Below are 27048 nucleotides of genomic sequence, written 5' to 3' on the forward strand. Positions count from 1 at the left end.
GGAAAATGTTACCAAAACTGACACACAAAAAATAGAAAAAGAACAAAAGCTCCTGAATGTATTTTTATAAGTTCAGTCTAAAGCTATATATTTTAGGAGAAGATAGTACAAAACAAGAAAGCAATAGGTCAATCTAAGCTAAAAATATCAATGCAAAAATCTAAATATTAGTAAGCATACCAGTGTAGTGTGTATACAGATGTATATTTATTTTTAAATATGTTTTTGATATATATTGTGATCTCATATATCATATTTATCACTGGTAAATATACAGTGTACATGTGTGTGTGCATGTGTGTTTGTGATGATGAGTAAAGTTTATCCCAGAAGCTCAACATTAGAAAATCCTACTGTAACTCACCACACTGACACATTAAGAAGGAAAAACGAATTATCACAATAGATGCAGAAAAACATTTTATAAAATTTAGTACCCATTCACAATTTAAAAATACAATAAAATACCTAGCCAATCAAGAATAGAAAGAAGTTTGTACTAAGCAGTTTCTACTAAGAACCTACAATAAATTTTAGGGACATATTTCCTTTGAAGTCAGGAACTAGATAAATATACATTTTCTATCACCACTCTACTCATCGTTATGTGAGGTATCTGGCTAATACAATAAAACAAGGAAAAGGAGTAAGAGAAATAAGGATTTGAAATAGAGAAACAAAAAAAGAATCATTTGCACATAAGAATGTCTACATAGAGATCCCAGGAGAGACTACAAACAGTTACAAGTCACAGCAGAGCTTTGCAAGAATACTGGAGACAAGATTAATATACCGTACAAACAGCCACAGCATCCTCATCAGCAACAACCAATTAGAAAGCGTAACTTTTAAAAGATCCCATTAGCAACAGCAATAATCTATGACAAATCGAAAGAAAAGGGGGCAAGAGTTAAATGAAAACAAGTTATGAAACTTCACTGAGGTGCTCTGTGGCAACTAGAAGGGTGGGATGGGGTGGGAGGTGGGGGGAGGTTAAAGAAGGGGACACTGTATGCCTCTGGCTGATTCATACTGATGTATGGCAGGAGCCAATTCAATATTACAAAACAATTATCTGCCAATTAAAAATAAATGTAACTTCACGGAAGGTCCTAAGACCCAAGTAAAGAGAGCTATATCTCATGCTCAGAGAAGAAAAGAGTCAACATTGACATCAGTTCCTCCTAAGTTAATACATAAATTGAACATAATTCATAGTAAAATCTCAGAAAGGTTCTTCATGAACATTTTTACCTAGTTTTAAAATTCATGTAGAAGAATTAGGGGCAAAAGCAGCCAAGACAATATTGAAAACCTGTAAGATGGACCCTTGTCCTACCAGGTATCAAGACATTTATTAAAGCCTTATAATTAAGACCCAACTGGTGCAGCTCACTAGATCAATGTAACAGAGAGAGCCCCTCTGTGAACAGGAACGCGGGGGGGGGGGGGGGGGGGGGGGACAGCAGTGGCATTATAAAAACTGTGGGAAATGACTGACTGTTTACTAAATGGTCCTGAGAGAATCTGCAATTCACAGGGAAAAAATAGATCTCTAACTCATGCTATATCAAAACATGAATTTCAAGAGAATTAGTTAACTCTAACATATTTAAGAAAAATACGACGCTTTTTATAATCCCAGACTAGGAATGACACAAACCATAAAACAATGAAGGGAGAAAATGTTGACCAATTTGACTTTAAAACTTATGTGACAGAAGACGTCAAAGACAAAGGTTAAAGGCAAGATATAGAAAGGGGAGCTTTTTTGTTAATATATAGGATGTATAACGAATGCTTGATAATCTGTAAGGAAAAAAAAGCAACCCACTACAAAAAGATGAGCAAAATCTATGAACTGGCAACACACAGAAAAAGAAACCCAAATGGCCAAAACAGTGAGAAAGAGAAGCATAAATCAGCAGACATCAGGAAGCGTGATTCAACACCACAACAAGATGTCCTTGAACCTATTTCATTAGCAAAACGTAAAAGGCTGATGGTGCCCAGCTTTGGAGAAGATAGTGTCAGCAAGAACTGTCATACATGGTTCTGGAAGTGTAAACTGGGAACAAGTCGGCAACATCTAGGGGTCAGTGTCTGTCCCGTACGACCCCCAAATCCATGTCTGCATCTACACCGATGCAGGAGACTCGGTTGGATCCCTGGGTCGGGAACATTCCCTGGAGAGGGAAATGGCAACCCACTCGTCCTCTTGCCTAGACGTTACCATGGACTCCGAGGGGCCCCTAAGGCAAGTGATCACTGGACAGGGGATGAGAGGCGGGGGCCGGGCGTGGTGGGCACAGGGCTTCGGAGTCTGTGGGCTCAAATCCCTCACCGCGAGATCGCAGCGCTCACCCCACTCATCGAGTGATTGACCCACACAGGGAACTGGAACCTGGTGCAAACGAGGGTGGGCGGATGAAGGGGAAGACAACCTCTTCCCCCTGGAACAAACCGCAGCCCGAGCAGGGCGATGACATAACCTGATTAAAAAAGGGAAGGAGCCATGCTGCCCCGGTCATCTGACGACTTCTCAATGAGTCTGGAACTCCCTCGCGGGGCTGCTGCCGTCCCCGGTGCATCTGCCGAGGAAGCGGAAGGGGCCGGGGGAAGTGAGAACGGTGACCTCAGGCCTCTCGGAGGACGTCCCTCGGCCCCGGGCCTCCAGCGGGCCCGCCGCCCCGGTCCAGCGGTGACCCCCGCGCTGACCTTCAGCTCCTGCTCTTCCAAGAAACTGCGGGGCTGAGCCACCATCTTGAGGCCAGGGAAATTCTAGAGTCCTTTCCGGTTCAAGAGTCTTTCCTTAAAAACAGGACCTCTTAAAATCCAAGAGTGGTCCTTAACGCTGGCACGTGGGTGTGAGGCTCATTCCTGGACATGCGGCCGCGACGTCCCCTCCTGGGGACACACGCAACGCCCGGGAGGCGGCAACGACACTGCTGTCTGCAGTCTCGGTAAGGCTGCTCCACGCTGCCCACGGTGCAGCCGCACCCTCGGGCCCTGGGACCGGTGTGGATACGGCGATCCGATCGTAGCTTCCAGAAGCAGCACCTCGCAGGCCCCGCCCGCCCTCAGAGCGACGCGCGCCCGGCGCCCCGCTGCCCCGAAAACGGCACACGTGCACACGGCAGGCTGCAGAGAAGCAAGCATCTCCCGACGGTGCGAGCTGCCACAGAGCAGGGTGGGTAACCCAGGCAGCTTCCAGAATCCTCTCTGGAGGCCTGACCCATCCGAGACGGCATCTTTGCAGTCCTGAGCGGCGGTGCTGGTGTCCGTGTCCCCAGGCGTAGCCGGTCGTGCCCTTGCTTTCTCTCTCTCTCCGGTAGTATTTCCCCCCCCCCCCCCCCCCCCCCGCCCCTCCCCCAGGGAGCACGCTTGCTGCACTCCTCCAGGCTTGTTTTCATGCGATTCCTTGCCTCCTCACACCTTTCCTTGTTGTTTTATGGAAAGCTGCTGGTCAGAGTTGCCCAATACCCATGCATAGCTGGGTGGTGGCATCAGATACCCAAGAAAACAGAGCGACTATTCCAGCCCCAGCCTAGAGCCCAGAGTTGGATGGAAACACGAAAATTAGTTGTTGCTAACAATCCATTGTAATGAAAATATGATCCCAGTAATTGATTTTAAATAGAATTTTTTAAAGACTCCTTGGCTGCGTTTCATCAAGAATACAGAGTTTCAAAAGCGTTCATTCCAGGATTGGATTTTTTCCCCCTTTCTTCTGGCTTAAACCCCAAATGGCCCAGATCCGAGTCTGAATAAACAGTGTGGGTGGTGAGTGTTCCGTGGGGCCCAGTAGAGGATGCAGGCACTCTCCTATTCGGTTCAGCATTAAATCATGTGAGACCAGCCTGATGACTCTGGAGAACTTTTACGCAGTAACTGGAGGGCCACATAACGCGTCCTGTTTCTCCGCTTTTCGGGGAGAAAAAAAAAATTAATTCTCCTAACTGCCAAGGTTTAATTATGTATAAAGTTCATTGACCTCACAGGCGGCTGTCAGATGATCTTGCGAAGGCCCAGAGAAAGGCATCCCAGGAATGCGGTGATGTGGGCAGAAACCGTGGATTCAAGCCACCGAATGCTTGCAACGGGCCGGAATCGGCAGCCGCTCAGAAAGACTCCAGTGCAGACAGAACTTCAGGGTAATCAGTCACTTCATCTCACCTGAGCGTTGGTAGGCCTTCAAAGGGATTGCTACAGATCAGAAAAGCTCAGGCAGAACCCCCGAGGGACCGTGAGGAGGCGGGTCGGTGACGACCCGCTGGCGCGATTCTGTGTGCCGCCAGCTCTCGTGTGGATGCCCGGCGTTCTCTCCCCGGTTTGGAGGCAATGCCTCTGACCCCCGATACCGACAGGGAGAGCGAATGAGGAAGCAGGCCCATTCATAAAGGCACGGTGGGCCTTAAAGGAGGCAGGAGAGTCCGTGTTGTTTCCGACGGTTTTGATAGAAGACAGCACGGCGTGTTTCTGCAGTGACTTTATCTGTCTGCCGATAAAATGCCCTCAAGTGTGTTCTTACACAAGGGCTGGGTTCTCCTCTGAGGGCTTGGGGGGCGGGGGGGGAGGGACGAGCAAGCTGAGCTTCCAGAACATGTGTTGGTCTTCCGGTCTTTCCCCGGGGACACCCCGGGGTCGATTGGCACCCTGGTTACTGAGAAAACAGGACCTGGGCTCCTTGGTAACGGGAAGGCGGAGCCCAGGAGGCGGGTGAGCGGGGTGTTCACTTCAGGGGTCCTCTGATTCAGAGGGAGCAAATGCGAAATATTTTGGCTTGGCGCTTCCAAAGATTAAAATGACCTGATGGGGTCCAGTATCACTTTCTTTCAGGACCTTTCTCACTGCACATACTCACTTTATCAGTCAAAATATCGTGATTTCAGGGGTGGAATGTCCCAGGGCTGTATTCTAACCAAAATCAGCTGCACTTACCCTAGTGGCTTTATTGTTATGAATATAGAGAATGGGTGATCACAATTTAACCAACATTTTCATCCTCTGATGGCAGCGGAATGGAAAGATTCTCACTTGTTTCGTTTTTAGATAAAGCTGAAATTCTGGGGTTCTTTAACCAAAATCAGCCACCTAGATTTTGAATACACAGCGTCAGGGGGCTTTCAACCCACACTAATTCAATAGGTATTTGGGAATCAGAAATAGTGGGTGCTCTTGGTGACGCAGACATGAAAAAGGGAACCTTGCCCTCAAGTAAGCCACAGGTGAACAGGCAGACACTAATCCCAGCTGGAGGCCTCCCTGGTGGAGAGGAATACACCTGGCGACGCAGGGGACAGTTCGATCCCTGCTCCCAGAAAAGTCCACGCACCAAGAGGCAGCTGAGCCGTGTGCCTGGAGGCCGTGCTCCCCAACAAGGGCAGCCACACGTGGCAAGTAGAGAGCAGCCCTCACTCACCGAAACGAGAGAAAGCCTGCGTCCAGCAACGGACACCCAGCACAACCAAACACAAATAAATAAAAATAAAATAAAATCCCAACTGAAGGATTCGGGAAGGCTTCCCACATGGAACCTTCCCGGGTGAGGTGGCATCCGCCTGGAACCTTCAGCCAAAGCTCCCTTCACGCCTGTTGGCTCTGGCATTCCAAGTCATGAGTCATGCTTGGTCACGGCCGGGGGTCTACAACTGTTCCTTGTTTTTAACCCGTCTCGTATTTGAGGGGTCTTAGAGACCCAGGCCATTTAATAAAACTTTCTTCAGGGAATAGGGATAAAGGAAAATGCCCTCTGTCTTCCCACTCTGAAGAAGGATGCCTTCCTTCCAGTCTAACATTTTTCTAGAAATACGATTATCCCCATAGTTCCAGAAGAAATACACATCCAGGTAAAGAAATCTGGACACGAAGTACTATCCTAAATCATTTCCACCCTTTGGATACAACAATTTATAAAATTCCATGAAGGAAATGACCCTTCCTTTTCACGAAGTTCCTGTGGGGAAATCAGAGGGAGCCACGGTTGTAGAAAGCTGTCCTTCTCCTTCTCCCAGTCTCTTCCTTCCCCCAGGGGCTCGCCGTCTCTCAGCCACACGGAAGCTTAGTTCTTTCTTGTCTAGTGTGTGTGTTGCAGGAGGTGGCAATTTGAGTTCATGACTTGTCTCTGATACGTGGAAAGTTCCTGGACATTGAGGACTGTTTTCTTTTCTTTTAAAAAATAAAAATTCTCAAAATGAGTTTATTTATTCCAAAAATATACAAGATTAACTTAAGTGACTGATTTTAAAATAGCAACCACTCTAATTTGCCATTTACTAGAATGAAAGAAAAATTATAGTTATTTCAAGAGATGCAAAAAAATTATAAAATCTAACACCCTTTGTTATAAAATCTCTTAGCTAACCAAGAGTAGGAGAGCAAGAGCACTGCTCACTCCATTTCCTGTGAGGCTGGGAAAGAGATGCGAAATGCCTGCTCTCCCTCACTGCCGTTCACCAGGTTTTAAAAAATTCATTTCAACTACAGTGTATTTACAGCCTCGTGTTAATTGCTGATATACAGCAATGTATCAGGCTCCCAGGGATGTGCGTTCTTTCCCATACCCTTTCCATCATGGCTTATCCCCGACAGCGAATGCCGCTCTCTGCGCCGCACGGCAGGGCCGCGGGGTGTCTGGCCCGTTTACTCCAGTCTGCATCTGCCCGTCCCCTCCCCCACCCGCCCCCTGCTTTCTCCATCTCCACATTTCTCACGGTGCCTTTAGCAGAGCTGGTGCTTACTGAGCAAGCGAATGAGGGAGTAAATAAATATCACAGAGACGTCTTTGATGAGCTGGGACACTGAGTAACGGTGTAGAAAGCAAATGTTTGAAGGCATTCGGTCTCTTTCATAGCCACTCAGCTGTGCTTTTATAATGGGAAAGCATCCACGAACAGTCTAGAAGCAAATGAGCATGGCTGTGTCCCAATAAAACTTTATTTAACAAACAAGTGGCCAGGTGTGCCCCCCAGGCCACAGTTTTCTGATTCCCCGTCGACGGCGCTTATCTTTGGCAGAGTACAGAAAGTAGAGGGTATTAGTCACTCAGTTGTGTCTGACTTGGTGATTCCATGGACTGTAGCCCGCCAAGCTCCTCTGTCCACGGGATTCTCCAGGCAAGAAGACTGGAGTGGGCTGCCATTTCCTCCTCCAGGGGATCTTCCCAGCCCAGGGGTCAAACCCGGGTCTCCTGCACTGCAGGCAGATTCTTTACCTTTTACGATGAACCACTAGAGAAGCCCTGTCTTTGTCTTGCCTCTTAGGGCACTGTTCACACTTCCATAGTGCACCTGTATTTCTCAATAATCGTAGTGGATGCAAACATTCAAGAGTTTGGGAACTTCACATTAATGAATTCATTAAATAGAAAAACAGGAAGTAGGAACTTAAAGTCACTTATTTTGTATATCGTATGCCTTTAAAAGGAACAATTCTTATTCCCCAAATGAGAGTAGTAGTTTCGCCATTTACAGCATGATTATTGAGTAAACTTGATATGAGATCTCCAAGGTTTTGGGTGAAGGGTGTGATGCTGGAGCATGGTGAACTTGACACGTTCCTGGAAGAGGGAATAAATGCCCCCCTGCCCCCACAACCCACCTTTCCTGTTCTCCACCAGATGGTCTGGTCTCTGATTTTACAGCTAAAATTCTTCCCGAGGTTATTAATGCAGAGGATACTCCTTTCTCTTGATGACCCTCTGGAAAACATCCAGCTACAAAGAGCACAACAGAATCTGAAAAGCTCAGAGAACACACAGAAAAGTAAGAGGCAGCTGCGAGAAGGTGATGAAAGCAAGACGCCCCAGCCTGCCGTCCTGGCCTGACTCAAGAGTGCCCTCCCTGCTCATCCTTACTCTCTGCCTCACTATCACCCACCTTCTGTGTGTATTTAGTTAAAAAAAAAAGAAAAAAGACTTGGATTTAAATTATGGTGGAAACTCATAGGGTGCCAAGGGCTTAGGTCAACTGCTTGGCTTGGAAAAAGTCAACCTGTGCTTCTCGAGGTATGCGGAAACGCAGCAAACCACGTCCGCGTGAGCACCCAGCTGACGATCCGAGAGACGGGCTGTTCTAAGGTGAGGATCTTCAAACTGGACCCATCATCGCCAGGGTGTCACGTACAGGTCTAGAGATTTCTTGGAAGAAAGAAAAAAGTGAAATTTGGGCCTTTCCTTACGCCAAGCGTCTCAACATCCAGACCAAACAATTAGAAGGATTCTGTGCCTTAAGAAGGGGCTTCCCTGGTGGCTCAGACAGTAAGGCGTCTGCTTACAATGTGGGAGACCCGGGTTCGATCCCTGGGTTGGGAAGATCCCCTGGAGAAGGAAATGGCAACCCACTGCAGTATTCTTGCCCAGAGAAGTCCACAGAAGGAGGAGCCTGGTAGGCTACAGTCCACTGGGTCACAAAGACTCGGACATGAGTGAGTGACTTCACTGTGCCTTAAGAAAATGAGAAACCGTGAGTTGCGAATGGAAGGTACCACTGGAGGCTGAAAATGCTGAATTCTGATCCCCTGTATTCAACCTGTGTGACTTGAAGCAAATTATCACTGGTTATTGTAGGCTGTCTTAACTTTAACACAGGCCTAGGATATCCACATGATAGAGGAGAAATCCGGGAAACAGAGACCATACTGTATCTGGCCCAGTTCATTGCAGCAAATCTTGAGAGTCTACTATGTGCTTGCGTTAGACAGTGGAAAATAAATAGGCCACAGGTGCTGAGCTCAAGGAGCAGGCAATCACCGCTTACAGCTATTCGGCAACACTGTAGAGCCCCCATCCCCGTTATCAGTCATTCCCACCGCAACACCCCACGCCCACCGGCTGCCAAACAGGAAGCCCACCGCCACTGTCATTCGGAACAGAGCTCGAGGGAGCAGCATCCCATATGTGAAGGGGTATCATTTATACAAACATAACTCCTATTTGATGAAACTCCCAATTGCTTAAAACCTAATGTGGCCAAGGCACATAGGAATCTCACTGCAATGTTGGCTGGGACTGAGATGCATAAAAATAAAGACAAGTTAACAGGACTTCCTTGGTGGTTCAGCGGTTAAGACTTGGTCTCTCAGCACAGGGGTGCAGTTGACCCCTGGTTGGGGAGCCTTGCAGCCAGCAAAACTAAAACATAAAACAGAAATACTGTAAAAATGTCAATAAAGACCTTTAAAATGGTCCACATAAAAACATCTTAGAAACAAGGAAAAGAAACCATATACTAGAGGAGAGGACCCCCCACCCCGAAAAAAAAAAAAAGGTGAGCTAAGAAGAGGGAAATGGGAGCCAGGCAGTCACAGGCGAGGGCAGAGTGAGGGTGTGCTGTGAAATTCCCAAAAGCGCGGTTGACGACAACTGAGGACCACCTCTTCCATTTTGGTTGTGATGACCTTCCGGGTTTGGATTGGGCGGTTGATGTCCTTCAAGCGAAGAATCTCAGAGCATGAAGTGTTCATGTGCTGGCGGCTGCTGTGCCAGTGGTGGGGGAAAGGTGACAGGCCAGCAGGGAGCCCGCAACTCCTGAGCCTCTTTGGCTTCCACCCAGGGAAATGGAGGACAAGCAGGGCCACGGGGAAGAGCTCCGTTTCCTTTTTTTTTTTCTCAAAGATTTACTGAATTTGTCCCAATATTGTTTCTATTTTATGTTTTGATTTTTTGGCTGCGAGGCATGTGGGATCTCATCTCCTCGACCAGGGATCAAACTGGCACCCCCTGGTTTGGAAGGCAAAGGCTCAACCCCTGGACTGCCAGGGGAGTCTCTCTATTTGCTTTAAACCAGCTTCTTTACGAGACACAAACAAGTAACGTGCGAGAGAAAAATAATACTTAGCTCAGGAACTTATTTGCAGTTCAATCTAGCATCAAGAGATCCTCTTAATCTCTTCTAAGGCTTCCTGAGAACTTATCTGCTCGTTTCTCCTGGTCTCCAGCTTCTTTAACACTGAAAACTTCTACCTGAAATACAAAACCTCATGTGGAGTCGATCTGGAGATTCCAGAGGTTTTGTTTAGCAAAGTAAATGGGCTCCTCTGATTAGTGTGTCTAGAACAATCCAGGTAACATGTCTCTTTAAGTCAGTCATTCCAAAGCTAGCTTCCAAGGATTGCTACTCCAGCCTTGAGAAGCAGGCCCAGAAGCAGGCCCACATGAGTTATTTCATCAGAACCCTGGCAGCTCTCTGGGTAAAGCAGACAGGAAATCTCGAGGAGAAAAAGAACCTTTCAGAGCCCGCTTTGGGCCCCCTCGCATTCCTTTTTTAAACATCACAAGATTGATCCTAGGCCACAGACGCAGCATTTGGCCATCAGATGCAGGCAGATGTTTTCCCTTAAATCCATTGTCTCTCCCTCAATCTGTTTATTGCTATTTCCCTCTGGGCCTGCACCTCAAGCTCTTGCTAACTGCATGTCCACACACAAAGAGGCATCTTTCTAGCACTGCTTCCCTTTCCTGTAAGGGTGCGTCCGCTCAGGAGGTGACCTATTTAGTCGTTACCGGTGCGTGCGCCTCCTTGACCATCTTCAAGAACTACCACAGCAGAAGTCCCTTAGGATTGAGGCTTCCCTGGTGGCTCAGATGGTGAAGAATCTGCCTGCGATGCCGGAGACCTGTGTTAGATCCCTGGGTCAGGAAGATCCCCTGGAGAAGCGAATGGCAACCCACTCCAGTATTCTTGCCTGGAGAATCCTATGGACAGAGGAGCCGGGTGGGCTACAGTCCATGGGGTCGCACAGAGTCGGACACGACTGAGCGACTAACCCACACACACAAGATCAAGTCCCCAAAGTTAAACTGGGACTTAATCAGTAAGGGTTTTCTTGTTAGAAGTGACTTTTGGCAGTCACATGAGCTGGTGTCAGCCTCTTAAATCAACTGATATCAACTGACAGGCTCCCTGGATGAGGTCAGGCCTATTTATTCAAATCTTTTTTCTTCTGGGCTGATCAGTGCTCTTCCTACAAGGCAGACCAAGAATCTCCATCTGTAAGTCAGTCATGCAGATCCCATAGGTTTCAGAGATGTATCCAACCTCTCTCACTGCAGACTCATCCAGAGTATGATCCAGACAAGAATCAGGGTATCGTCTGCTGCTGTTTCTCGTGCCCAGAAGCGCCATGAGATAAGGGGGTTTCCTGACGGTGATGGAATAGTCCTGTATACGGATCACGGGGGTAGCTCTAGGATCCTAGACATGGGATAAAGTACACACACACACACACACAAGTATGTCTAAAAACTGGTGAAATATGGGTAAGGTCTGGAGATTTCACTAATGTCAACTTCCCAGTGTTGCTACCGTATACACTATAAACATTAGACTAGATGCTACAATCACATTATACTGTCTGCAACACTGCCACTGGGGGAAGTGAGGTGAAGGGTACCTGGGACCTCTCTGTGCTACTTTGCAACTTTTTGCATCTATACTTACTGCAAGATATAAAGTTTAAAAAGTACCCTGAGGTACACGTGTCTTTTTCAATTATGGTTTCCTCAGGGTATTTGCCCAGTTGGGGGACTTCTGGGTCGTTTGGCGGTTTTACTCCTAGTTTTTTAAGGAACCTCCATGCTGCTCTTCATGGAGGCTTTATCAATTTACATTCCCACCAACAGTGCGGTTCCCTTCGCACCACACCCTCTCCAGCATTCATAGCTCGTAGATTTTGGTGGGCGGTGGGGAGGAAGCTCAGGAGGGAGGGGACATACGTGTACTTGCGGCTGATTCAAGTGGCGTGTGGCAGAAGCCAATTCAATACTGTGAAGCAATTATCCTCCGATTAAAAAATTTTCTAAAAAGGGCCATGAGAAACAGTTCCTGTTTTTGCCTAGCAGCAGCTTGCCCAACCTTGCCTAATTATATTTGAAGTTCTAGGCTGCTTCTTTTTCTCATCATCTAAACTAGTCTGCCCCTCCCCACTTATCAGGCATTATGTTTTTGGTGTCTACCAAATCCTAACTTTTTTTTACTAAGGCATCATCTGTATCTCTGCCTTCACACAGGAGCTCCATGAGAAGCCAGTGGCTTCTGTTCACCACTGAATCCCAACACCGAGGACAGCACAGTCATTAGTTGTCAGCTGTATGTCTGAAGAGTGGATGAAACACCCCCAAAGCAATGGCCCATTCTTAGAGAATTCTGCTGCAATTCTCAAATCCACAGGTTGTTCTAAAATAACAAAGAAATCATTCGGGCTGATTTATGGATGTCAAGATCATTCTGTTTGGCTAAGAGAATAAACACATCAAAAATTTGAGTGATGTTCTCAATGTGAGCAGCTGAGTTCAAGAGCCACGGGGATCCCAAAGAAAAGATACTACCTCCTGTTGAATTTTCTGTCTGAGACCAACAGTTGGTAAACAGATGGGGAGATAGGAACAAACGTGTATCGAAACACACACACACACACAAACACACACACACACACACACACACACACACACACATTTTCTCATCTTCAAAGATGCAATGAGATCTTGGTACTTCCTTTACCTGTAGTAAATAGGGAGCTCTGGGCAAAGAGCAGAAAAGCACCAGTGAGACAGGTTGTGGGGGGCAGGAGGAAGGGAAAAAGAACCCCTGTGAGATGCTTAGAAATACGTGAGATGTAGAAGTAGGGAGAGGTTGCGGGGGAAGGCCACCCAACCGACCCCCAGTGACCAGTCCAGAGCTGTCCTCCCGAAACACGTCACATCCCTGCTCAAAGCAGGAGGTGCTTTGGGCACCAGCCATCATGCCCAAGATGCCAGGGTTAAATTCTTAAGAGTTGTGTTTTTAGATGCGGTGAAAGGTTTTATTATAAATACATGAGAAAACTTACATGCATCTGCTTTAGTGGGGAAAAAAAAAAAAACTTCCCCCAAAAGACCCCTTAAAATCGTGGGAATAAGTAGGCCACTGACCCCTTCGCTTGAAAAGTCTCCTTGAAGCCAAGAGTCTGAAGTCTGTCTTTCGATACCAAAGCCAGCCTGTGCCGACTCCCCTTCATTTCACGCTTCTCTTAAAAGAAAACAGGCTGGACTGTTTCAGTAAATAACAAAAGGTCAAGAGAAATGCTACTCACAACATGAGCAAAATAACGGCGCAACCTGCCAAAATGTTTCCTAAGGCCTGACCGGCAGAACAATCAGTGGTGAAACAGTCCACAGATCTACTGTGAGAGCAGAGATTCGTCCAAGTAAAACCTGCCACGAGGCCCTAGTTCACATTTCATCCATAAGGAAAAACAAAAACAAAAAACACAGAGGCGATCCCATCGGGCTCGAGCAGCTTTACAGACCGCGCCGCGTGTGACAGAGCCGGCTGGCTGCACGTGATGTCTCTCCTCTGCTTAGGTGGCATTTTGACATGAGAGCCAGTGTCAGTGTGGCGCTGAAAGCACCCAGCACCAGTAGCCTCTGTGTCCATGAGGTCCATGTCCGTGATTCCACCGACTGCAGACGGAAAATGGTCAGAAAGAAACATTCTAGAAAGTTCCAAAAAACAATACATGAACGTGCCGCAGGCTGGCAACTATTTACACAGCATTTACATTGTATTTACAACTGTTTACACAGCAACACACTGCGCTAGGCAATGTGAGTGATTTAGAGGGAGTTTAAGTATTCCAGAGTCCAGGCTTGGGCTCAGTCGTGACTTTTTGCGACCCTGTGGACTGTAGCCTGCCAGGCTCCCCTGTCCATGGGATTCTCCAGGGAAGAACACTGCAGTGGGTTGTCCTTTCCTTTTCTAGGGGATCTTCCCGGCCCAGAGACAGAACTCACATCTCCTATATCTCCTGCACTGCAGGCGGTTTCTTTTCCTGCTGAGCCAGTCAGGAAGATGGTGTAGGTTATATACAAATACTAGGCCATTTTATGCAAGAGACTTGGGCATCCTCAGAGCTGGGTTCCGGAGCGAGGCGGGGGTGATCTCAGAACTGAGCTGAGAACATGGCGTAGGTTATATACAAATACTAGGCCATTTTATACAAGGGACTTGGGCGTCCTCAGGGCTGGGTTCCGGAGCGAGGTGGGGGTCATCTCAGAACTGAGCTGAGAGCTAAAGCTCAGGATTGCAAAATCTCCTGAATGAAACTTCCAACTGGACTGACTCCATTTACGATGGGCACTGAATGCTCATTCTCTCCGTGGAATCTCACTAATATGAAGAGAATTTTAAAATACCCATGATAAGAACTTTGGAGAGGGAGAAATAAACACAAGGCATAAACCAGGACTGTTCACCCTCAAGACATGACCTCTCTGACTCCGCTTCGGTAACCTTCCGGGACCCTGTCTGCCAGCCCATTCCTGCCCCGAGCCTGGTCACCAACCTCACACCTGGAGTCTGCTCACCAGGCTCGCTGCAGTGACTGGATCTTACACGTGTCTAGCCTCTGCAGGGTCTTGCGAGGGGTCAACGCTTGGTGTATTCATGGGCTGAATCGATGGCACCCCTGTTCTACCACATTCCTGATTTAAAACCATACAGCAGTGTTTTGCAAAATATGTCCCATGAGATACTAGCCTGGCAAGATGTTACCTGAGTGCAAAATAACTCTGATTCCATGATGAAATACGTTTTGGAAAAGCTTCAGACAATGAGTCCACTCCCTCATGTTGCAATCAGAAAGCATTTGAGGGTCTGAAAGACGCTGAGAAGTCCCACAGGAAAGAAGGGCTTCCCAGGTGACGTTAGTGGTAAAGAACCCACCAGCCAATGCAGGAGACATAGGAGTTAAAGGAGATGTGGGTTCAATCCCCGTGTCAGGAAGATCCCCTGGAGGAGGAAATGGCAACCCACTCCAGTGTTCTTGCCAGAGGAGCCGGGAGGGCTGCAGTCCACAGGGTCGCAAAGAGTCAGACATGACTGAAGTGACCTACCGGCCTGGCGCACATGCACAGGAAAGGAACCTGCTTAAGTCAGAATCTCCCATGTGATTTTCAGAAAGCTTTTTTCAACTCACACCCGTTACCATCTCGAGGAACTAAGCGTTTTGTGGAGGACATACTAAGGAACTTGACTTTAGAGCAGTTTCTTTTTCTTTTCTTTTTAGAGCAATTTCTGATTCACGTCTAATCACATCCAGTCTGTCCTTAGTCCTCCAAGACACATTATCGTGTCCGAGCCTGCCCATGTAACACAGTCTGTGCGTTTCCTCTTCTTTAACCTATTGCTTTGTAACATACTCAACTCACAGAAGGTCAGACCCGGAAGTGCTCTTGGAAAGAAACACAAAGTAAAGGTCAAGCCCTGAATTTAACAGGGTTGTTAACCAAGGACCCCGTGGTGAAGAGACGGGCCTAGGATTCTTGTTCAGTCGCTCAGTCACGTCCGACTCTTTGCGGCCCTGTGGACTGCAGCACGCCAGGCCTCCCTGTCCATCACCAACTCCCGGAGCTTGCTCAAACTCATGCCCATTGAGTCGGTGATGCCATCCAACCATCTCAGCCTCTGTCATCCCCTTCTCCCGACTTCAACCTTTCCCAGCATCAGGGTTTTTTCCAATGAGTCAGTTCTTTGTATCAGGTGGCCAAAGTATTGGAGTTTCAGCTTCAGCATCAGTCCTTCCAATGAATAGTCACTGACTGATTTCCTTCAGGACGGACTGGTTTGAGCTCTTCGCGTCGGCTCTTCGAATCAGGCGGCCGAAACACTGGATGACAGGATACAGCACAGTGTGGCTCCCTAAAGGGAAGGGTGGTTTCAGGCACCTCTGCTCTGCTGCCCAGGCATAATGAAGGCAGGGCTTACGCAGGGGAGGGCCCTCCTGGAAGAGAGAAGATGAGGGAAGCTGGGAAATCCCAGAGAACCCCCCTAACAGCAGGCACATGCACCCCCACCCTCCCACCTGACTCCAACATCTCCCATCTCGGAGTTTCCTCCACTCCTGGGTCAGGCAACTGAAAAGACACGGCAGCACAGGGCCACACAGTGAGCAAGAAACTATGTCCGGGTCGGAGCCAAGAACAGTCTGACTTCAAAGCACACCCTCCTGCTAGCGCACTACACTCTCTCCACAAAGAGGCCCTCAAGGGGGCACGTGGGATTACACATGAGCCCAGGGATCTGCATATCTGAGCTCGGGGGCAGAGCCGATGGCCAGCGTGCAAGGAAGGAAGAGCAGAGAGAGCCTTTGTTCCATCAAAATACTCTCTCACCTGTGAACATGAAGGAGAGAGTGGGCCTCTGAATTCCCTGTTAATGAAATGAAATTTGCTTTAATTAATCAAAATGGAACCACGTGAATCAAATGTAGTGCCTGCGTGTTCAGTTACGTCCGACTCTTTGTGACCTTATGGACTGCAGCCCGCCAGGCTCCTCTGTCCATGGGATTCTCCAGGCAAGAATACTGGAGAGGGTTGCCATGCCCTCCTCCAGGGGATCTACCTGACCCAGGGATCAAACTGGCATCTCTTGGGTTTCCTGCACTGGCAGATGGCATCGTTACCACTATGTCACCTTGGAAGCCAAGTGAGTCAAGCAATGAGAACTCAGTTCTGCTGTTACAGATCACACGTATTTGCAAAGCTTTGCATGCCCATCAATGTGAGGTGTTACTGGCTTCTCTCGCTACATGCTGACCACTTTGGTCATGACATCAGTGAGGGGCACAAGCGCAGGCGCCATGACGACGGTGGTGGCAGCATATTTCCATTTTTTATCAAAGACCTGCGCTTTTCAGAACTCCTGCGGTCCTACTGGAGGAAGAGCTATTTCAGACGCAAACAACTGATACATTATGAGCTTACTTTTTCACATTCATCTCTCAGTAATCTAAATTTAAAAATTCAAAAGCTCCTTTATTTGCATTTTTGAGTTATTTTGAACACAAAGTAATTTTTCCATTTACTAGTGGAAGTACTGTCTTTAGGAGAGTTTCTGAAGCAACATGTGGTCCAAGTATTAACACTGACAACAACAAGCCAACAACAAATAATAATGGTCACGAGTCTATGAATAATCAGATTAAACAAAATGCTGGCCTGGGAGGATTTACAGTGCTCTTTATAATAATTACTGTGCAACTCGGCTTATGTATAACATGGAGTTTCAATATTGGTAGAAGGGGAAATTTTAAATTTTAGCGCATAAAAGTCAACCATGACTGTGTAATATTAAGAAAAAGAATGACTAGAGCGGGTGTTCTGTGCTTGAATGTCGAGATGAGGTTTTTAGTCAGTGTCAAATAGTGCTCTCATTAAGTTTGCCATTTGGAAATTTTTAAAAAAGACAAAAATGAGTTGCAAGGGTAAATTTATACCTCTACTAATATTTTATCCTTCAAATATAAAAAATGCCAATTTTTCTTAGAGCTCAAAAAAGTTATCCATGAGCTCTTCATTCACTAGATTATTATTAGATCATTAGTATTGTTGTTATTCTGCGCTAAGTCATGTCTGACTCTTTGTGACCCCACGGACTACAGCACGCCAGGCTTCCCTGTCCTTCACTGTCTCCTGGAGTTTGCTCTAAATCATGTCCATCGAGTCGGTGATGCCATCCAACCATTTCATCCTCTGTCGTCCCCTTCTCCTCCTGACTTCAATCTTTCCCAGCGTCAGAGTCTTTTCTAATGAGGTGGCTCTTTCTATCAGGTGGCCAAAGTATTGGAGTTTCAGCTTCAGCATCAGTCCTTTCAATGAATATTCAGGACTGATTTCCTTTAGGACGGACTGGTTGGATCTCCCTGAAGTCCAAGGGACGCTCAAGAGTCTTCTCCAACACCACAGTTCAAAAGCATCAATTCTTTGGCGCTCAGCTTTCTTTACAGTCCAACTCTCACAGCCATACATGACCACTGGAAAAACCACAGCCTTGACTATACGGACATTTGTTGGCAAAGTAATGTCTCTACTTTTTAATATGCTGTCTAGGTTGGTCATAACTTTTCTTCCAAGGAGCAAGCGTCTTTTAATTTCACAGCTGCAATCACCATCTGCAGTGATTTTGGAGCCGAAGAAAATAAAATCTGTCACTGTTTGCACTTTTTCCCCTTCTATTTGTCGTGAAGTGTTGGGACCGGATGCCATGACTTTAGTTTTTCTGATGTTGAGTCTTAAGCCAGTTTTTTCACTCTCCTCTTTCACCTTCATCCGGAGGCTCTTTAGTTCCTCTTTGCTTTCTGCCATAAGGGTGGTATCATCTGCATATCTGAGGTTATTGATATTCCTCCCTGAAATCTTGACTCCAACCTGGGATTCATCCAGCCCATCATTTTGAATTATCTACTCTGAATATAAGTTAAATAAGCAGGGTGACAACATAAAGCCTTGATGAACTCCTTTCTCAATTTTGAATCAGTCCATTGTTCCATGTCTGGTTCTAACTGCTGCTTCTTGACCAGCACACAGGTTTCTCAGGAGACAAGTAAGGTGGTCTGGTATTCCCATCTCTTTAACAATTTTCCACAGTTTGTTGTGATCCACACAGAGGCTTTAGTGTAGTCAGTTAAGCTGGAGTAGATGATTTTCTGGAATTCTCTTGCTTTCTCTATGAGCCAGTGGATGTTGGCAATTTGATCTCTGGTTCATCTGCCTTTTCTAAACCCAGCTTGTATTAATACATCTGGAAGTTCTCAGTTCAGGTACTGCTGAAGCCTAGCTTGAAGGATTTTGAGCATTACCTCGCTAGCATGTGAAATAAGTGCAATTGTGCAATAGTTTGAGCATTCTTTGGCATTGCCTTTCTTTGGGATTGGAATGAAAACTGACCTTTTCCAGTCACTCAGCCACTGCTGAGTTTTCCAGATTTGCTGGCATGTTGAGTGCAGCACTTTCACAGCATCATCTTCCAGGATTTGAAACAGCTCAGCAGGAATTCTATCACCTCCACTAGCTTTGTTCATAGTAATGCTTCCTAAGGCCACTTGACGTCACCCTCCAGGATGTCTGGCTCTAGGTGAGTGACCACACCCCCGTGGTCACTGTGTAGGTCTGGCATGGAGAAGGTATGCCTAAGAAACCTACTAGGTCTAGAAGAAAAGAGATAATAGAAGGCAGGAATTAAGCAGCGAGCGGCTTCCCTGGCGGTGCAGATTAAGGCTCTGAACTCCTAATGCAAGGGGCCCAGGTTTGGTCCTCGCTCAGGGAACCAGGTCCCACGTGCTTACAACTGAGACCCAGTATTGCCAAATAAAAAAACTTTTTTTCAAAAAAAATTAAAAAAATTTTTCCTCCTTAAAAAATGAAGGAAGCAGAATAGGCAAAATAAATAGCTTCCTAGCAACTGCTATTTCAGATCTGTCTTCTTTATGTGACTGCACAGACAAGTTTGCTGTGTCCGACTCTGCGACGCCATGGACTGTAGCCCGCCAGGCTCCTCCATCCACGGGATTCTCCAGGCAAGAACACTGGAGTGAGTTGCCATTCCCTTCTCCAGGGATCTTCCCAACCCAGGGATGGAATCTGCGTCTCCTGTACGGCAGGTGGATTCTTTACCACTGAGCCACCAGGGAAGCCCCAATTCTATAAACAAAAATGTATTTTAATGGCAAATAGAATCATCCCTGAGAGGAACACAGTTCCTTGTCCACCTCATCATGACAGTAACAATAGCCACCAATGATAGTGTTAGGGCAGGCCAGGCAACGGTCTAAGCTCTTGACTCCTATTAACTCTCAACACGTAACGAGCAAGGTGTTATTATTGTAATTGGCACTTCTCAGATGAGGAAAAGGAAACGTCGAGAACTGGGTGGAGAAGGGCAGAGCTGAGGCCTGAATCCAGGCAGGCTATCTCGGGTCCACGCTGCTAAGTCCTGACACCAACTGTGGAGCTCAAGCTGGGTTTCCTATTCTGACCCGCCTGCGGGAGAAGTACATTCAGAGCAGCTAACATCATTCCCCATACAGAAGTATAGGCACATGAGAGGGTTAAAGCATGCTGTGATCCTACCGCCACATCGAGGAACTGGGTCAGCCTAATCACTGGCGAGATGAAGGTTTCTAAGTGCCATTTCCAAACATCAGTGACCGGGGCAAACACGTCCCTAAGAACACCAGCCGTTTACAGTAGAAATCTGGGGTGGAAATGATTCGAGGTGCACATCAGAGACATCTTTGATTATAACAAGTTGATGATTTCTCAGACATCCTAGATGTGAAGAATTAAAGAATTTAATTGCCAGAGTTAAAGACTTGTCTATTTTTTTAGGAAAATGAGATTTTTATCTGGGATTCCCCAGTATATTAGAAAGATGATTCTTAGTATAATTGTGGGCAAGAAGGAAATAATATACATATTTGTGGCTATGAGTAGCTAACCAGAAAAAAAAAAAAGAAACTGTCTGGACTTGCACAGTTCCAAAAACTACTGAATGTTTTTTTTTTTTTTTCCCCTACCCTATGAGGCATTTCTTTCTTTTCAAGGAGGATTCATTTCCCACCTGCGTCTTTTACATTTTTGAAATACATTAAAAGTTAATGTTTATCTTCCACCCATTGAAAGCTTATCTAAGTTATTCTGACTTTGGGCTTTTACTTTCAGGAGCCACAATCTGTCTGGCCAGCTTCTGTATGAGAGAAAGCTTCCTTTTATGTGCAGCAAACTCTCTACTATTTAGAATGTTTGCTTGGAGATAAGGCGATACTTGGTGGTTTCTCTACTTTATCATGATTCCCATGTGCAACACAACTGGGCAGAAACTAATGTCCCTGCGTTGAACTCCATCCTCCTGGATGAGCACATCTCGTAACCGGGGCAGGGCCACCAATGCAAGGATTTCTAAAAATAGTCCAATATTACGTAAAACGTCTCAATGTCTGTATTGTAAGTTAACACATACATTCCAAATATGGGTTCCAGAAAAGATGCACTATGAGGCGGTTCAATACTTTGGCCACCAGATGCGAAGAGCTGACTCACTGGGAACACCTTGATGCTGGGAAAGATTGAGGGCAGGAGGAGAAGGGGACGACAGAGGATGAGATGGTTGGATGGCATCACCGACTCGATGGTCGTGAGTCTGAGCAAGCTCCGGGAGACAGTGAAGGGCAGGGAGGCCTGGCGTGCTGCGGTCCACAGGTCACAGAGTCGGGTGGGACTGAGCGGCTAAACAACCACAAGCTTTGAAATGCACTTTCTTCCTCCTTCACACGAAAGATCTGACCTCACCTCCAGGGTAGATCCTATCTTTAGGCAGATCACCACAAGGCATCATCCTGACAGCGCACCTGAAACTTACTCCCTGGATTTCAGTAAAAACCGTGGGATGGGAGCAAAAGAACGACAGCAAGGGGTGAGGCCTTCTGAGGGTCCGCGTGGAACTCGAGCAGAGATGAGACACAGGGGCAGACCGTGGCGCGGCCAGGCTCAGCCTGCTGGAGCGGGGCCCAGACTTGGGCGGAGGCCCGCTGCTGGGCAGGACACCTCTCGCGGAGCGTTTGGAGTGATCAGAGCACACGGCCGGAAGGGCCCGTCGCAGCCTCTACCTTCATTTCTCATCATTCACGTCAGTTTCCCGTTTGACTGAGCGCACAGCCAAGGTCTTAAAGGGCCAAGTGCCACAGGGTTAGAGAAGGGCAAGGCCAGCCCCATCACCTTCTCCAGTTCAAAAAATTACAGCCAGAACTTTTCTGTAGGGGCCGGTACTCGTCGGCAATGAAATGGGGTGGTGAAGAGGCCTGCTCAATCCAGAGCATCACTCCTGATAAACAGATTTAAGCATGCCGTGGGCTTAGAGCTCCTCCCTTGATGGGGACTGGGTGCCCTCAGGAGCACGGAAGCTGTCTCTTCCTCCATTTCTCCAAGGGAAACGTCCAGGGACACAACTCTGTGCTTCCAACTGGAAATACCATGCTCGGTTCATTTATTCAACTGTCGTTCAGTTCTTCAGAAACCAAACTGGTCTAGTGTGAATCCTGCAAATCAAGAGTATGGACTCTGAGAAATGCCACTTGCTAGCCGAGAGAGGTGACGCAGTTTCAAGAGACTGAGTGACTTCCTTTACTCTGCCCCAGGATTGCTGAGTAAACTTGGGCTACGCATGCCTTAACCTTGGTCTACCTTGGATTTCCCCTGTGTGAAAAACGTGGGAAGATGCTGTCTAACTGCTTCTCAGGGAAGATGTGAAGATCACCTATTCAGTGTTCTAGACAGCACGGTCCCAGGGCAGTGCAGCGTGCCATATACATTTTTCCTTCACTTGTGATTGTTGTGGTTGGTCACACAAGCACACATACACACACCATTTATTACAAAAAAAAAAAAAAAACCACAGCAAGGAATTAATTCCAATCTTCTTTGGGGAGACTTCACACAATGTCATATTTAAAACATGAACATTCTAGAAACTAAATTCAATTGCACATGGCAAAGGGACATACTAAAAGCTCGAAATGATGATATCCCCATACATAACTGCTTCCCTCATAGCTCAGCTGGTGAAGAAACCGCCTGCGATGCAGGAGACCCCAGCTTGATTCCTGGGTCATGAAGATCCCCTGGAGAAGGGATAGGCTACCCACTCCAGTATTCTTGGGCTTCCCTTGTGGCTCAGCTGGTAAAGAATCCGCCTGCAATGCAGGAGACCTGGGTTCGATCCCTGGGTTGGGAAGATCCCCTGAGAAGGGAAAGGCTGCCCACTCCAGTATTCTGGCCTGGAGAATTCCATGGACTATATAGTCCGTGGAGTTGCAAAGAGTCAGACACGACTGAGCAATTTTCACTCACTCTGCCATACACAAATGCTTCAAGGAGAGAAAGAACTCAAACAGATGGTTAATTAATCAAATTTATTTATTGGGATAAACAGTCAATAATCTCATTCTGTTTAGACTGTGTTTAAAAACTCTATCAAAATGCTGTCATTGGCTAACCATCAAGTACTTAAGTTTGCCAGTTCTAGAACCTGAAGTCCAAAATGACCCTGGGAGAACACAGATGGGCAGACACTGTCTCGTGACCACTTAATGGAAAAAGAAGTTAAGACAGAGTTAGAGGGTGACTCACTCCAGGGCCAGAGACAAGGGCTAGATTTGCACGTGTGGACTTAAACCCCTTCACCTGTTTGCTCACATGCTCAACACTTACAGGCTGCTCAGGGGGCCTGGACTAGCGGACACAGTTAGGGATTAGAAGGTCTATTTCTAGACTGGGGTCACAGAACAGGGAGCCCAACCTGCTCACCCCACACGGAGCCTGTCCCCAGTCTTGAGTGTCTTTCATGACAGGTGCTAAAGAACCAACCTAACCAGCCAGGAGTAAGTGGAGATAGTAACAGTCATGTTCAAACATCCATTAAAGCCAAACACAGGTCCATGAAACAAGGCTGACCCAGGACACCCTCCGTCCAGGCCAGGTTTGCCAGTCCACACACAACGGGGAAGATAGGGAAAGGGGTGATTTCTGAAGTCAGATCCATTTCACCTAAAATTGTGCCGTTTAGGGCCCCCCTGGTGGCCCAGTGGCTGAGACTCCATTCCTCCCAGGGCACGGGGCCCACCCAGGCTCAACTCCTCGTCACGGAACTAGATTTCACGTGCTGCAACCAAGGCCCAGCACAGCCACATAACTATTAAAAAAGCAAAATAGTGCAATTTACCCTAAGATTATGTCCTTCCTATTTTTGGTGTTAAACAGATTTTATTTTATCACTGAGAATAAATAGTAGCTGATTTTTTAATATCCCAACTTGGCAAAATAAGAAGTCAGAAGCTCTATATTGGTCCTTAAATAAAAAAGGTAAAATAATAAGACTTTTGAAATCCACAAGTTTGGCTGGCTCTGCCTGACAATGAGTTATCTGCTATTAGAAACTCCTAAAGAGTAGAGACCCATAAAGAGTGGGTCTTATTTTATGTGATCAAATGTTTCCTAATAAGACACAAAGCTTCATTTCAACCTGTAATGCAAAAGAATCTTAAGCTGTACTAATGAATGGAGTTTACAACTAAGCTGGAAAAGTATGCTGCCGTCTAAAATCAAATGAAATACAAATTCTAAAGCATCGTGAACTTACTCTTATATTCCCATTCTTCCAAAAGTAGAAAGCATTTTAATTATTGCTTTCTGATGCTAACTGCTTTTCTGGTTAGGTTGGTGCTAATGAACCAACCTAATCAGCCAAGAGTAAGTGGAGAAATTAAGTTATGTTCAAACGTCCATTGAAACCAAACATGTCCATGAAACCTATGAGACAGCATATGAACAGAGCACGAAGACAGTCCCCTCCAGCAAACATGCACACGGTAACAGAGAACGAAACCTTCTTTACTGGTTTCCACTTGCAGATCCACTGTATAGAAGCTTTAGAGAGCCATCAATTTGGCATCTGTGGACAGATGGCAAAGGATTTAACCATTCAGCCAGCCCCAGAGAACCCAGGAGCCACCAGTCTTGGCACTAGCTGACAGAGGCTGGGAGGGGGGAGGGAGAAGGGGAGTCAGGAGGGATAGTGCTCCCACTTTTTAATGGATAATTAAATGATAATCTCTACGATTAGTGGAATAAGAAATGAAGTTTCAAGAATGCGTTTGAAATGTAAGCAACACCCTTGGGGGTGAGAGGCTGGGAAGGGTGACACCACCATGGAGAGGAGAAACTCGGGGGAGAAATGGGGCTGAGTAAGGCATGAGGCCAACAAAAGCAAGTGCTCACAAACCAAGAGCTTGCATTAGGGGCTGAATCGTGCCCCCTTTCCTTCATTTTTTAAAAAAACTTTTATTTTGTATTGGTGTATAACTGATTAACAACGTTGTGACAGTTTCAGGTGAACAGCAAAAGGTCTCAGTCATACATAAACATGTATCCCTTCTCCCCCAAACTCCCCTCCCATCCAGGCTGCCACGTGCCGTCGAGCAGAGTTCCTGTGCTCTGCGGTGGGTCCTTCTTGGTTATGCATTTTAAATAGAGCACTGTGTACATGTCCATCCTAAACTCCTTACCCATCCCTTCCCCTGTCCCCCTCCTTGCCTCCCGGCAACCATAAGCTCACAGTGTGTACATGTCCATCCTAAACTCTTTACCTATCCCTTCCCCCGACCTCCCCCCCGGCAACGATAAGCTCGCAGTGTGTACATGTCCATCCTAAACTCCTTAAATATCCCTTCCCATGTCCCCCTCCTTGCCTCCTGGCAACCATAAATTCATTCTGGAGGTCTGCAAGTCTGCTTCTGTTCCGTAAACAAGTTCACTTGCATCATGCCTTTTTAGATTCTGCACACAAGGGACGTCATCCAGTATTTCCCCTTCTCTGTCTGACTTAGAGTCTCAAATAGTGTCTGTTTTTGATACATTCCAGTCCTAACTCTGGTGCCTGCCAGTGTGACCTGTTTTGGAAACGGGGCCTTTGCAGATGTAAGACCGTCCTCTGACCCAATGACTGGTGTCCGCACAAGAAGCGGGAAACACCACGGGGCACAGACTCAGGGAGGGTCTCGGGGCCGCAGAGGCGACTGGAGGAGACACAGCGCCAACGGGGGCTGAGGACGGCCCCCCAGCCGAGGGGGCCTTCGGGGGAGCACCGCTCTGCGGCACCTCGACTCTGGGTTTCCAGTCTCCACAACCGTGGGAAGATAACCTCCTGCTGCTTGAAGCCACCGTCTCTGCGGTGCTTTGCTCTAGCAGCCCTGCGACCTTAGTCCAAACAGTAAACGTACAGGGCAAGTTCACGTCAATGTATGGCACAACCCACTACAATACTGTAAAGTGATTATCCTCCAATTAAAATATATAAGTTAAAAAAACAGAAGAGCTTTCTAAATAATATTAATAAAATTATGTAAATAATAAGTTAACATATATTTAGATCAAGAACTCTTTTGAGTATACTAATATTAATATAATAATATATGTCTATCTATTATAGATCTATAATAGATAGATAATATATAACAATAAACATTTAAAGATAAGAACTCTTTAAATAACATCAACACATATATTATAGATAATTTATAACAATAAACATTAAAGATATGAAGAACACTAATAACATCAACATTTATATAATACATATAATAAATATATAATATAGTTTAATATACTTACATATTATAATTATAATATATTTATATATTATATTATTACATATAACAACTATATTTATATGTTTGTATTAATTATATTGTATATAATATATACATATATTATAGATAACATAACAATAAACATTAAAGAGATGAACTCTTTAAACAATATTATACTATATTACATATAATGTATATAATATATACTAATATAATGATAATAAACATATTTTATTTAAATCACCAAAAGAACTTTTAAAAAGTGTGGGAGGGTTAAAAGATGTTGCCTCTGGGAAGCAAGTCTAAGGGAGGAGCGGTGCAGTGCGGACCGTTCTTTTGTATTAAATGCCTTCTTTGCTCTTGGACTTTTTAGCCACACGCGAGGGTTACTCCGACCTATGAAAAGCATGAATGAAACGGCCCTGAGGGCATCACCAGGAACCTGGTCAGCCCTCCCGGTGCTCGACGCTGAGCCCTGAGCACTGAGGACCCCCGCGTGCACCGCCCCCGTTCGCCTCCAGCCTGCAGCAGACCCCCCTGGACACTGCCCTCTCTGTCCTCAGGGACACACGGCGGCTGAGTGTGCAAGTGCGCGCTCACACGCCTGCTGGCCCCGTCTCAAGTATTTTTGAACTTTCTGTGGGTTCGTCTCATCAATGACAGTAATTTTCCCTATTGACTTGGATGATTAAGAATCGACTCCAATGAAAACAGAGAGCTTCAGAGAGCCTGTCACCGGCTTCCTTCCCGAACAACGCCTGACCAAGATTTCCGTGACTCCGCTACACAGCATCAGAAAACCTCACAATAGGGCTTACTCACAACCATCGCTCATCGACTTCTATTTAACCCACACAAAGAAATGCTGAGTGCTCTCTGGTGGCCTGGATCAAGTCCCTTGGATCCGTGATGCGAGCGGTGACTTTCTCGGATGGACAGATGGACAGAAGAGGTCCCATGCGCTCCGCTCGCTCTAAGAAGAATGGTTACATTGAGCCCAGCAGCCAGTGGTGCTGTGGCAAAGCGTGTGGTCACCTCCCACATGAAGAGGCCTATTGATGACCGTGGGACCCGGTGCAAGGGCCCCGGCAGCCG

At 46.5% G+C, this 27048-nt stretch overlaps 1 protein-coding gene across 2 annotated transcripts in view; it reads right to left on the minus strand.

Annotated features, from left to right (window-relative positions):
* The window catches only part of BCL2 (BCL2 apoptosis regulator), a 195115-nt gene that overhangs the window by 104572 nt on the left and 63495 nt on the right, over window positions 1-27048 (minus strand). The window contains exon 2 of one of the 2 annotated variants that reach the window (XM_052660367.1): window positions 15526-15674. The exons of the other annotated variant lie outside the window; for it this stretch is intronic. Within the exon in view, the coding sequence (XP_052516327.1) occupies window positions 15627-15674 (48 nt within the window). The 3' untranslated portion in view covers window positions 15526-15626. Of the gene's footprint in view, window positions 1-15525; window positions 15675-27048 lie in introns of those variants that run through there. 2 annotated transcript variants of the gene reach the window in all.

The sequence above is a fragment of the Budorcas taxicolor genome, chromosome 22, assembly GCF_023091745.1.
Source record: "Budorcas taxicolor isolate Tak-1 chromosome 22, Takin1.1, whole genome shotgun sequence".
NCBI classification, from domain to species: Eukaryota; Metazoa; Chordata; class Mammalia; order Artiodactyla; family Bovidae; genus Budorcas; species Budorcas taxicolor.